This window comes from Pseudochaenichthys georgianus, chromosome 15 (assembly GCF_902827115.2).
Source record: "Pseudochaenichthys georgianus chromosome 15, fPseGeo1.2, whole genome shotgun sequence".
In the NCBI taxonomy this organism is placed as follows: domain Eukaryota; kingdom Metazoa; phylum Chordata; class Actinopteri; order Perciformes; family Channichthyidae; genus Pseudochaenichthys; species Pseudochaenichthys georgianus.
In genome coordinates, this window is record NC_047517.1 from 3986049 (window position 1) to 4000339 (window position 14291).

The window sequence follows — 14291 nt, forward strand, 5'->3', positions numbered from 1 at the left end:
ATAAAAAACATGTCTCTGAAGTGTTTGGATTGAAATACCAAACAGATCATGCATTGGAGCATCCCATAAACCCCTCTGTTTCAGCCCTGTTTCAAAAGTGTTGATTCTCTGGCTCCAGTCGAATTGTCAGTTTAGCTTAGGAACCTTCCTAACCGAGTGAAATGACCTGGAAGTACCTCAGTGGCCACCATGATAAGAGCCTTTCCAATTCTCTAGATGATAGGAAAGGAGGTTTCAAACTTCCTTTATAACCTCCTTTAGCTTAGGAAACACTGGACCTTCCTTTACGAAAGGAAAGGACAACATTCTGTCCCACAATACCTTGCGGCTGCAACATTTACTGTGACACAACATTCGGCCGTTCACGGAAACAACCGATTATACTTTTTAAGCATTTTACAACTTATATGGTAAGTTGCCAAAGTGCTTTGTTTTGAACGTTCAACACTATAATAATCAAAAGGCGAAATATGAACGTTACTTTTTTACTGAAATGATCAAATAAATTCAACATTTCACAGTGTTTAGAATATAATATAATCGAGGGATGAAACCCTCTTTAATGGTCACACATGCAGAGCACACACAGTACAATTTGGCCTCTGCATCCTAGTACCAGGAGTCTAGTACTAGGAGCAGTGGGCAGCTATTGTACAGCGCCCGGGGAGCAATGGGAGTGGGGGGGTGTCCGGTGCCTTGCTCAAGGGCACCACGGCAGGGCAGGAGGTGCCCTCCAAGTACCAGTCCACACTCCATATTTAGGTCCATATGTAGGTCTGGTTGGGGAATTGAACTGGCGACCCTACAGCCCACAGTCCAATCCCCTCCTGACTGAGCCACTGCCGGACTGAGCTGTGTGGGGTTTCTTAAACTTTTAAAAGATGTTTGAATGGTGATATACACAGTGATAGATGTTAAGGACTAACGTTTATAATAAATACATTTGTATTTATTTTAAGATATTTTCATACCATCATACGTATTGGGATCATTTGTATTAATGTGGACCGGAGCATAAGTTTCACTCCACGTCCATAAAGCCTAAAACAGCACCATCAGAGCACGGTGCAGAGTCTCTAGATTTACAGTAGTCCGCCCTTCTTATTATACATCCATGTAGTCCGCTGTATATGAAGCTGTAGTTCCCCCACAGCAGCAGACGCACATTCATGACGTCCGCTGGCGCATCAGAAACACGTCGGATAGTGAAAGTGCAGTCGGATTCTCTAAAGCACCGCAGTCTCTTCTCTTATCCACTATTCCTTAACCCCGTGACGTTTCACTCAGAGGTCAAGGAATAGACGATAGGTGCTGATTTTTGGACTATTCGACTGCAGCCTCAGTCTGTTACTTTAGATGAAAATAAGGAGCCACTCCCCACGCCCCTCTGATAAGGCTTTCACACCAACGCGATTCCCGTTCTAGCTCCGTGCTAGAGCTTTTCTGGTTCGGAACCGGTTTTTCTTTTCAGCCCCCGTTTTGTTCACAACGCCCAGAGCCCGACTGGTGCTGCCGCTGCTGCGTCATGACGTCACCTTTTACGTCGCTTACAGCGCCTCACGACTACAACAACAACAACAACAACAACAACAACGGGTGACTGTGTCGGGTCGATGATTGTGTTGCTTTTAATCATACGAAGCCAGATTAAATTAAATAACGACTTCTCCAACCTTATACTTTTCTCCAGAGTGCCGTGGTTCATTGTTTATTAATGTGTTTCAGCAGCATTTAGCGACAGTATTCACTGTCTGCCTGTCACACAAGCAGCTGATGCATATCCCCAGTTCCCCTTAAGTGAATGTGTGTCAGTCTGAATGTACGCTGTTTGGCATCACAACGCTGTTATTAAAGTTTCTCTGGTATAAAATGGGTGATGTTAGCATAGCAACCGAAGATAAACTGAATATCTTGACTACCGGTACTTGTTGTTGCTATCCTATTGTGGCATAAGCCGTTTTCTACAGGCGGGGGGGTGTTACTTTGGTTGGTGATTGGCCAATGGTTACACAAGCCTAAAAATCGTTATGCCATCATAAAATGGTCAAAATCTGATCAGCCCATTTTCAGACAGGCTTCTATATAAATGGATCGGACAAAAAGAGGTTGGTTCCTGAACATTTCAGAATCTCTTTACACAGAGGGGACACATGTTTATGGATAAAATACATGAAAGAGGATTTGACACAATAGGTGACCTTTATATGTGTGATTACTTTTGGATCAATCGCGAGTTAACTATGGATATCATGCTGTTAATTGCGATTAAATATGTAATCGATTGACAGCCCGTGTAAAAATGTAAAAAAAGGATTACGACTATTATATCCCTGAACAGTGGCCATCAGACACATGCAGTACAGCACACTCTCAACCCTTCGATTTGTTCTGTCCTGTGTGACTTTTAGTGAGGCTTGTGCTTAAACAGACAGCAGGGTGAGGTTCATCAGGGACACCTGTATCCAGAAGAGCTTTAATTAAGCAGGTCATTGGTCAGTGAGAGGTAGTTTCCATCAGGAGGGGGCTCAGGCACAGTCTGCTATTTCAGCCAGCAAATTGGAGAATTAATGATGTGGATAATGTGCCTCCCATCTGAGCGAGGCTGTGAGGCAGGGGTCCCACACACAGGGGCACCAGGCATGTGTGAGGAGCATGCTCGGATATACTTCTCTGTCGTGGAGCCATTATATTGCATTTGCAGAAAATAGCTTAAAAAATGGCTTGGCCGACATGGACAATGTTGGTGTTGTTTGTGAGGTGTATTGAGGATCAATTGCTGACATTTAAAAGGATCAAAAATGGCAGTTTTGAGTTCTCAACATTTTTAAATCGACCAAAGATTCAGCCCACCGAGAGTACAAATACGGCCAATTTCTGGTTAAAACTGGCATCTTTGATCCTGAAGATGTCAGAAATGGATTCAGCATCCTCAATAACCCCCTGAATCCCTCCAGATATTGTCTAAATCGGCCTACCCGTTTGTTCCATATTGTAATTGGCAAATTGCCCAATATATGCAGGTTAGCATCTGGCAGTCTCTGTGTGATGGGGACCCGACTATACATTTCTAACATAACACTTGAAGGTATACTCAACATTTCCAGGTTCACAATAGGACTCTATGAGCAGGTAAATAGACTATAGTGCTCAAACTGCTCAAAGTGTTTTCAATAAACCAAAACAACTCTTCACTAGTTTGTAATGGATCTACTGAAAAGAACAGATGGAGGGCCAAAGGCATTGATAGCGTGCTTGGTTTGAATGAGTCCTGAAGCTGATTCAGAGTGCTCTGTGCTCTTTAGACCTGCAGGATCACGTTGCAGTGCTCTGCATCCACATACACAGCTCACAAACCTCAGGCCCCTCAGAACTACCACTAAAACAAATCATTCTGCTTTAGTCCATTTCAGTCAGTCCCTTCATGGATTTATCGAACATTAGTATTATTATTGTAAGAACATTATTGTATTGTGTTGAATAATCAGGAAAATGTGTTTCGACTCGAAAGATGCAGCTGAACGCCCGCCTCAGGTCAGAAGGACTGCATCAGTGCAGAGCCACGCGACACATACTGACTGATTCACTGAGAGAAGGAAAGTGCTGACACAGCATTCCCACTATCTGTTATGCTACGCACGAAATTCTTTATTATTCCGCGGGGTTATTTTGGCCCTCTTCTTCTCCCACATTCCACATCGCAGAAACTCCGTTCAAACATCAAAACGTTCAGCTCGGTCGGGAATCAATGGCTATTACTTTTCTCATTCATAACTTTCATAATTCCAGAGATACATCGCATAATTCATCACATTTAACATGGAAGTCAATGGAGAAACTCTTCAGACTTCAACAATCTTCATGCAACTTCAACTGCTAACTGTTCCTTCATACTTTCACTCAGAAACCTCATTCCAACTTTAAAATGTTACACATCTTTCTGACATTATTCATATTAAACAACTTTTAAATCTGATTCGTACTTTTACAGATAGATAGACATTGTTCAGACCTTAGTAAAGAGGCCTTCTTCAGATTTTAGAGTGTGTGATGTCACAGCTAGAGTGGAGGACAGAATTAATTTTGCCTTCATATTTTCTTTAAACCTGCCATAGTTCCCAAACCCTACATTCCTGAGACACCATCTTTCATGACAAACGTAGGAAAACATCTCGTAGCTTGAAAGATAAAAAAAATGAAGCAAAATAATTAAACAAAATGCCTCTTGAGGGCATGAAGTGACAAAAACTTTCAACATGTCTCCATTAAAGCCCATTGTAAATTCGGCCTCACCTTTCCCCACCACAGCAGTCAATTATGGGGTGTCATCATACGCCGTTTCCATGGAAACGCATCCCTCGCCATAAAAGACGATGTCGCTATACATTAACTCCAATGAAAATGTTCAAAAAGTGCTCAAACTTCACGTGTGCTAACAGTAAAGACATCTACGGGAACGTTTTGAGATTTCTTCAATTACCGTTGCCTTAGCAACACAATGCTCACCATGAAACACGGTTTTCTCATAACTTCAGTGAAACTGCTCCAAACGCCCCAAAACTTCACAGGTTTGGTAACGATGCAGCCATCAACGCATCTAAGCGTATTATGGGGTGTCATCAAATGCCGTTGCCATGGCGACAGATCATTCACCATCAACTTAAGGCCCTGACACACCAAGCAGTCACCAGAGGACTAGCCGACGCTGAAGTCGGCTGTTGCCTGGTCGTGTTCTACTGCGTTTTGGCCATGTGTCGCACGGGAACACACCGCACCGACTTCAGTGCATGAGTGGCAATAACTCTCCTTACCAGCAGGCGGCGGTAGTGTGTATTCGTCATTCAAAAGAGGCAACAACCGGAAGACAGAGAAGAAGAAGAGTATCTTTTCTCCGTAATATCATACAGAGCTGGCCTCTCCTGGATCAAGGTGATGAGCAGGTCTTCGTTTGCATCATTCCAGATCGCCATGATGAGATGAAAATGAATAGCAGTCTGTGTGTGCCTTCTTAAATCGTTTGTTTACGTCCCTCACTTCCGCTTCGCTTCTCATGCACTGATTTGCTATAGCTGAACAGCCAATCAGAGTGATTATTTGGTCCGACTGCCAGACCCGATGCATGGCCGATTCAACATGTTGAATCGGCCATGCATCGGGTCTGGCAGTCCAAATAAGGCGTGTCACGGTCGACGGTGCGGGACACACCAACCTGACTACGGCGCCGCAAATGCCCGACAGCCTCTGACGGCCTCTGACTCCCAAAATCGGGTTGGTGTGTCAGGGCCTTTAGTTCAAAAGTTTGCAGTTTAAATATTCTGCTGCTTTCCCAAGCCTTTTCACTTTCTTTTCTTCTCTCATCACACATTCAAGCCCCCAGTGTTCATGTATCATTTCAATCTAAATTCTTCACTTTCTTCTTACACATTACATTTCAGCATAGCAGTTTAGCGTCAGATTTTCAGCATAAAGCATTCCCACTAGCCATTTCTACAGGAATTGCATTCTCTAGTTACGTCTATTCTGTTGGATTGGAGTAAAGTTATTGCTATGACCTTCACATTTTACTAAGTTAGATAAACAAACGTAAAGTCATTGTTAATATGATTTAATTTAATTTATTCACTAAATGAAAAACATAACATTGAAATTAATAGGAAATGGCAAACCAACTACTTAAAAACCTCAGTTACCAATAACATATTATGCACATCTTAAACCCAACAGCCAGAAAGACAGCATAATGAAAATCAACTCTTGAAGAAGTAGAGCAGACCAGCTAAAGAAAGCAAAGCAAAGCCCACATATTTCAGAGTGAGGACAACATGTCCCTCATCATCCGGTAACTGAGCGGCCTCTGAGGGGACTGAGCTGTGAGCCGCCTCACAGCGTCCAGAGCAGCACAGAGCAACGACCTGAGGACACACAGCTGGGGAGGCAGAGCCAGCCTTCATCTCAACCACAGACCCCCCACACACACTGCTCAACAGACCGGTCCCACATCCAGTGTCTGATGAGCACCATCTCAAACAGGGTGTAACTGAGCTTACAGTTATACATTGTGTGCTGGTGTCATATCGTACAGTCAGGAGTCTGCCTGCTCTTCTCAGAGAGGGCAAGATGGTAAGATGGACCTTTATTAATCCCTGTAGGGAGATGCACGTGTCATGGCAGCAACAGAATAACAAGTACCACAGATAGTACACATGGAATATATATTGGCAAAATAAGAATACAAATAAAAAAAGTAAAGTATAAGCTAGGGCTGTCAAGTTAACGCGTTAATAACGCAAACATTTTTAAATGCCACTAATTATTTTAACGTGAAATTAATGCATGTGTGTGTGTACGTGAGATCATTCGGATCCACCCAACGTGTCGACTGCACATCACAGCGCATTGTTCTGACTCACAGTGGGAACTTCAGTCTCATGCTTTGACTGCTAGGAAGACAGAGGAGCGGCATTTCGCCGACACCTGTAAACAGGCTCGTCTGCTTGAGCAACTGGCTCAGTGCAGAGAAGTGAAGTACACAGGGTTGGGAGAGAGTGTGAGTGTGATGGCCACAGCCACACAGGGTTGGGAGAGAGTGTGAGTGTGATGGCCACAGCCACACAGGGTTGGGAGAGAGTGTGAGTGTGATGGCCACAGCCACACAGGGTTGGGAGAGAGTGTGATGGCCACAGCCACACAGGGTTGGGAGAGAGTGTGAGTGTGATGGCCACAGCCACACAGGGTTGGGAGAGAGTGTGAGTGTGATGGCCACAGCCACACAGGGTCGGGAGAGAGTGAAGTGTGATGGCCACAGCCACACAGGGTAAACTAACTACACTGCATCCTCATCTTCAGTAGCTTGCTTCAGTGCAGCTCCAATAGAACATGCCACTTCACACCACACATCTGCTTTAAATGGTAAACTCTTTATTTGATTGTCATCTTGTAATTACTTCAAACATTTTAGCACAGCTAACACAAGTATTTGTTTGGATTAATTACTTTCTTTGTCTCTTGAGTTACCGTAGAGGCTTCTCAATTCTCACATTTCCCCTCCTCGACTCCCCTCCTCGAGACTTAGTCCCGCCCACAGGAGATGCGAGCGGAGGACCGAGGAGGGGAGCCAAGGAGAGAGGAGGGGAAGCAGCAGACGGTTAGATAAATGAAAACTCCTCTCCTCTGAGCGGTCATATTAAAGAGACGTCCATTCATTATAACGTGGCAACAGCTGCATCAGCTGTTGAGTTATTTTATAATCTCTGTTCGATCAGCTGAACATTGTTCCCCCACATATTTACTTTTAATTCATTGAGAGTGCGGTATAATGAGACAATAACAGGCTACAGATGCGGGGACACACACAAATATATTTATATAAATATATACAACTTAAAGTATGAGAGCACTCTCATAATAACGTAACACAATCAGAGACTGGATATTCCCCCCCCCCCCTCTCTCTGGTCGCTGAAATGGGGAATTGAAATTACGGGCCAAAAGTTGTACAAGTATTAAAAGTAAGCATCGGACACCAAACCAACTGAGACCCGTCTGTCCACCGCATTTACGCACACACTGTACCACACACACCTACACACTGTACCACACACACACCTACACACTGTACCACACACACCTACGCACTGTACCACACACACCTACGCACTGTACAACACACACCTACACACTGTACCACACACACCTACACACTGTACCACACACACACCTACACACTGTACCGCACACACACCTACGCACTGTACAACACACACCTACACACTGTACAACACACACCTACACACTGTACTACACACACCCACACACACACACACCTACACACTGTACCACACACACACCTACACACTGTACCACACACACACCTCCACACTGTACCACACACACCCCTACGCACTGTACAACACACACCTACACACACCTACACACTGTACAACACACACCTACACACACCTACACACTGTACCACACACACCTACACACTGTACCACACACACCTACACACTGTACTACACACACCTACACACTGTACCACACACACCTACAGCTCCTAAAGCATAATCAGGCTACAGCCGTTGTGTATTTTATTATGTGAAGCAAAATATGGACTCTTTGTTTGTAGATATCTACTAAACTAAAGCAAATAAAGAGAGTAGGCCTATTCTACTGAGTGATATATATTTACACACTGCTCTGCTTTCTGCACGGACCTCACAGCTGTTCTCACTGTAAACATCGCATTGCGATGAAAGCAGTTAATAAAATAATATCCAGGGGATGCATGCAGAGCTGTCATTGGCTGAGATAAGGTTTGTCAGTGTCCTTTGTGACTATTAATTATCCCTTGGGTTCAACTTGGTTTGGCCAAGCCACTATATAGCTTCCTTGGTTTTTCATTGTAGCAGGTCAGTTTTTTGAGTTAACACCAGGGGCCTGTTCTACGAAGCTGGTTCACCTGGATATGTTTGAGTTAGCCGGTTGGCCTAATCAAAACATACACGCTCTCGCTAAACGGTACTACGACGCGGGTTATCAAGTGGATTGCTCAAGCCAGCCGTGTCCTATCTAGTTAGATGCGCGTTCACATGAGAGGGGTGGTATCTGGAGCATTCGACCAATCACAAACATGGAGAAGCTACTGACAGCGCAGCGTCATACTTCCTGAATGAAAAGTCAACTATAATATTAGACATATGAAGATGTTAAACTTTAAACATCCAGGACTTAAACACTTGATCAGGATCAAAGCCTCAGAGCTGCACCTGCAAGGTGAATACAGCTGGGAACAGAACAAGTGTTTGAATGCGTTCATTAACAGGTTTATGATATCACTGCCCGTCTAAAACACGATCTGACTTTCATTACATTTGTCTCGAGTGTTTCGTCAACTTAATGTGTTGCTTAAAATAATACTTCTGCATACAGTATGTGACACTGAGTGTTGCACGGCCAGATACGGCTCAGCTGACTCAGATCAGGAGATATATGATGAAGTGATATGCCGCGGACTGTACTTAATGTTACTCTGATCCGGTTACTTATGTTGTGGCAGATATTTAAGTAAGCTTTCTTAACGCTAATGTTAAATAGTCAGATTGCTCTGAAGATGGGAGGTGATATTCTATTAATGTTCACGTTCACACAGTCGGTGATTTTTGCCGGCCGTCTTTCCTGCGACGGCAGCTTTTCTGTATTTCCTTTCTCCTGTAATATGACTTGATCGCTTTAAACTCCGCACACTGAGCTCTGATTGGTCAGCAGGCAGTGCTTTCACTGAGTTGAGCTCTTAGCCTGCAACCTAACCAGGTCCGGAGCAGGTTTGCCATTCAGCATAAGTTACCATGGAGATCTAGCCTGCTAAAAAGAGAACCAGCTTCGTAGGACCGGAAACCCAGAGTTTTCCCTGAAGTTAGCCGGCTAAGAGAACATCCTGCTTCGTAGTACAGGCCCCTGTTATATTTCTTTGAGGTATTTTCTGTTGACCTCTTCTATAGGCCTAGTTATTGGATGATGTTTTCTGTGGACTTTTGGGTAAATAAAAACTCTAGTTTATTTAAACCACTCCTGTGTTCTGTTGCCTTACTGCTTGGTCCCTGACAGTAAGAGAGAGAGAGAGAGAGAGAGAGAGAGAGAGAGAGAGAGAGAGAGAGAGGTTCCAGGTTGTTGTGTTGAGAATAAATGATAATAAACAAACATTTGCATAAAGCATATTTGTCCACTCATATGTTGATAAGAGTATTCAAAACTTGAACAATATTTCTCTAAGGTACATTTAGAACAGATAAGAAATGTGCGATTAATTTGCGATTAACTATGGACATCATGCGATTAATCGCGATTACATATTTTAATCGACTGACAGCCTAATATAAACATGTATTAACAGTTACATTTAAAAAACATCTTACTACCCCACACACACATTTAGCAACCTCTTTAAGGCTCCTGACAATAACACTGTTGTTAGGGGTGTCACGGAAAGACTAACCTCAATGTGGGACTGATGGCAACAGACCACACTCTGTCGGCCATGGGGAAGGTGTCTCTGGGGTGGCTCGAGGTCAAAGTCCAAATCTAGAGAAACACACGTTCAGTAAGCACATTGATTCGTGCATACATCACCAGACATATTGTGTTATCCATACCTCATCTGACGGGTCATGTTATGTGTTGCACATATACAGCAGAATTCATATTGATAAATGAAATCTGAGGAATTGTACAGTCACTCTTATAAAGCAATGAGGTCTTCCTCTTGCTGTAACAGTTATGGAATATAGACGTCACATGATGAGCAAATCAAACACATCTGACCCGGGCGGTTCGGTCTCTGGACCCGCTGACGATGAGTCCCCCTTTAGCATCCAGGCAGTTGACCTCCTGGTTGTGACCTGATAACTCCAGACACGTGTCCCGGGCCCGGCTGTGAACCAGGATCCTGCCTTCACTGTAACAAAGATGTTTCAGGAGAGTATCAGCAGCATGAAGACACTGCTTCATGCAGGAGCTATTTCAGGGTCATAAGTTTTGATCATTCAAAAAAAAATACAATTTATTTGAAAGTTCAAGTTTTTATCCTGAATTTTGAAAAATACAATGATGTATTCGAAATAAAAATAAGTATTTGAAATCATTTTTCAGGTTGAATATTATTTTGATTCAGTTCAGCAATTTTTTTTGAATAAAATATTTGTTTTCAGATTTCACTTTTATACATATTTTGATATTTGAATCCTTATTTTTTTCAGTTGCAGATTTTTCGTTTTCAGATTCAAAACAATAATTTGTTCAGTTTCAAATCTTGTTTTTTCAGGTTTCACATCGCTTTTCACTTTCAGATCGTTTTTCACCTTCAGATCGCTTTTCACCTTCAGATCGCTTTTCACCTTCAGATCGCTTTTCACTTTCAGATCGTTTTTCACCTTCAGATCGCTTTTCACCTTCAGATCGCTTTTCACCTTCAGATCGTTTTTTCGCTTTCAGACTTTTGGCCCTGATGTTGCTTGGGGGGGCGGGGCTTGGCAAAGAGTAGTTTGGCTTCCTGAGTGACAGGCCTCCCTCTGTCATGTTGGCTTCATGGATGTTAGGTAGCGCGAGAAATATAACTCAATACTTTCTATACACAATACTCCCGTGATTGGTGGGAAATAAAACTGATACCAGCGTCAAAGTTCCGTTAAGCGAGCTGTTGAGCATCGTAGTTGGCAACAATCAAGGTATAATTGCAATAAACTGTGCTAGAATGTTCTGGTGAACCTGACGCCATCCCCCGCTGTCTAACGGAGAGTTACAGCAGGTCCTTCCTTCCTGCAGCGGTCAGACTATACAACCAGCACAGCCCCTAGACCCCGCACAAAACAACACGGACTATAACACCTCTTGTTATAAACAACAACTATGTGCAATATTTGCAATATGTGCAATATATATGTCACAAAGTGAATAAAGTCAGTATGTTAGACAGTGGGATGGTTAAACCTTTTATAAATCGTTTCCTTGTTACATATAGTGTTGTGATGTTAATGTTGTGCGCTATTTAGCGATGAACTCTTTTTATTTACATGCTTGTTTAACCTCCTCAACGAACTGTCACAACAAAGACACAGACACTGCTGATTGACACACCGGCACCCAGTGAAAATCAGCGATCTCATTCGCCAGTTGCCAAATCCACTCCTCCATAAATACGCCGACTACCTGCTAGACGGCAGCTATTCTTCTCTTGACAGTTGCTCCCCTCACCTCGCAGCAAATCGGACCGGACCGGATCCCTCCTGCTCCTCCTCACCTCACAGCAAATCGGACCGGACCGGATCCCCCCTGCTCCTCCTCACCTCGCAGCAAATCGGACCGGATCGGATCCCCCCTGCTCCTCCTCACCTCGCAGCAAATCGGACTGAATCGGATCCCCCCTGCTCCTCCTCACCTCGCAGCAAATCGGACCGGATCGGATCCCCCCTGCTCCTCCTCACCTCGCAGCAAATCGGATCCCCCCTGCTCCTCCTCACCTCGCAGCAAATCGGACCGGATCGGATCCCCCCTGCTCCTCTTCACCTCGCAGCAAATCGGACCGGATCGGATCCCCCCTGCTCCTCCTCACCTCGCCACAGATCGGACCGGACCCCCCCTGCTCCTCCTCACCTCGCAGCAAATCGGACCGGATCCCTCCTGCTCCTCCTCACCTCGCAGCAAATCGGACCGGATCGGATCCCCCCTGCTCCTCTTCACCTCGCAGCAAATCGGATCGGATCCCCCCTGCTCCTCCTCATCTCGCAGCAAATTGGACCGGATCGGATCCCTCCTGCTCCTCCTCACCTCGCAGCAAATTGGACCGGATCGGATCCCTCCTGCTCCTCCTCACCTCGCAGCAAATCGGACCGGATCGGATCCCCCCCTGCTCCTCCTCACCTCGCAGCAAATCGGACCGGATTGGATCCCTCCTGCTCCTCCTCACCTCGCCACAGATCGGACCGGACCCTCCTCTAACCATCGGATTCAACGCTGAAACAAACTCCAGATAAAGGGAAGTGGCTATTTCTCCTGCTTTTGGGCGTCTAGTTTTACGTCAGGAAAGTTACGTTGTTGTCTCCTCCCCTGAGTCTCCTTTTCTTGTTTACCGAGGGCTCCGCGACCAGAGGCTGACGGACAGAGTGCGGCGGGCCGGCAACGTGGAAATCCTGGCACTGGAAAATAGTCAGCCTGTGGTAAATGCAATGATGTTGCCTTGGTTTATGGGTGTCCCATGGATCCCAAAGTTCAATGGTGACCGAAGTAAGATGTGTTTTTCTGAATGGCATGGGCAGGTTCAGGCAATGCTGAGGGCACAAGGGTTAAATGAGGAACAGAAAATGTATTTTATTTTTGGGGCACTTGAAGGTGACGCAAAAAGGGAGATGCAGCTGCTTGACCCCAACAAACTCTCAAGTAGCGTAGCCATACTGCAGGAGTTAAAGAGACTGTATGGACGTGTAACCCCAGTAGCCCAGCTTCGGACACAGTTTTTCAAATGTTACCAACAGGAAGAGGAAACTGCTGCTTTTTTCCTCCTTCGGGTCCGTGAACTATTCCACCAATGGGAAGAAGTTGAACCAGATGGCTCAGCCCAGGATGAGAGGACTATCCGAGACCAGCTTGTCTTTGGTTTGAAGCCCGGTATGGTACAACAGGAACTTCAACGGCAGGTGCGTAGAAATCCTACAATGTCCTTCCGTGAGGTGTCTGGTGAAGTTAAAGCATTAGAAACTGAACTAAGGATGGAGTCTGCCTGTGAATCACGTGTTTCAGTGCCACAGCCACGACCGGCCATGGCACCACCTAGCCTGGAAGAATGGAGAGAAACAGTAAGAACTGAACTCAGGAAAGAAATGAAAGACCAACTGTCCATTATTACAGAGACTCTTACAGAAGAGATCAGATGCCAACTCTCACCACAAAATGCCCCAGTTGGGCACAGAGACTCTACCCCACCCCCTAACAGACTAGCTCAGAGAGGCCATAACACATCCTCCCCCAGGCAACAAAGGTTCGAGTGGGACCAACGTGGCCAACCTATTTGCAGAGGCTGTGGGCAGGCTGGCCATATTCAGAGAAACTGCCAGCATGTAAGGGGGCCGTTAAACTAACAGCCTCAGCCACTGAGAGCCATGTGGTTGGGGAGGGGAATCAGGGAAACCAAGCAGACAGACCCTCTATTGTTGGGGAGTGCTCAGGGGTTCACATACTAGTAGCAGGAGTAAAATTGCCCTGCTTGCTTGATACAGGCTCACAAGTTACGCTGTTTAGTGAAACTTTCTTTCAGAAATGGTTGAGTGGAGAACAGAAAAGAAACCCACAAGATTTGCACTGGCTAACGCTCAAGGCAGCCAATGGACTAAAGATCCCCTACACCAGGTACGCCATCCTGGATTTCTCAGTGGGAGGAGTCACTGTTCCAGGAAAAGGAGTCATCATTGTCAAAGATGAGTGTCTGAAGGCGGAAAGAGGTATACTAGGGATGAATGTGACACACACTGCTGGAAAGAACTGTTTCAGGGTGTCCACCCCGGGCTGACTGCATTCGGAGCCACCATGTCCCAACAAGCCAAAGGAGAGTGGGAACGTGCCTTTGCTGTCTGCCAAAAGGTGTCACAAATCGATTCCTCGGATGAACCGGTGGGAGTGGCCAGGTTGACCCGCCAGGAATCAGTGGTTGTGCCTCCAAACAGCGAGATGGTGCTCTGGACACAGCTGTATGGGGCGGAGACCAAGTCAGATTTGTGTGCCCTGGTGGAAGGACCAGAAAGAGATGA

At 45.2% G+C, this 14291-nt stretch overlaps 1 protein-coding gene across 3 annotated transcripts in view; it reads right to left on the reverse strand.

Moving 5' to 3' along the window:
• The window catches only part of fbxw4 (F-box and WD repeat domain containing 4), a 104028-nt gene that overhangs the window by 69930 nt on the left and 19807 nt on the right, over nt 1-14291 (reverse strand). For all 3 annotated transcript variants that reach the window (XM_034100085.1, XM_034100084.1, XM_034100083.2), the window contains exons 4-5: nt 10318-10450; nt 9992-10077 (exon numbers count right to left, since the gene is read on the reverse strand). In XM_034100085.1, coding sequence (XP_033955976.1) covers nt 9992-10077; nt 10318-10450 — 219 coding nt within the window. The remainder of the gene's footprint in view (nt 1-9991; nt 10078-10317; nt 10451-14291) is intronic.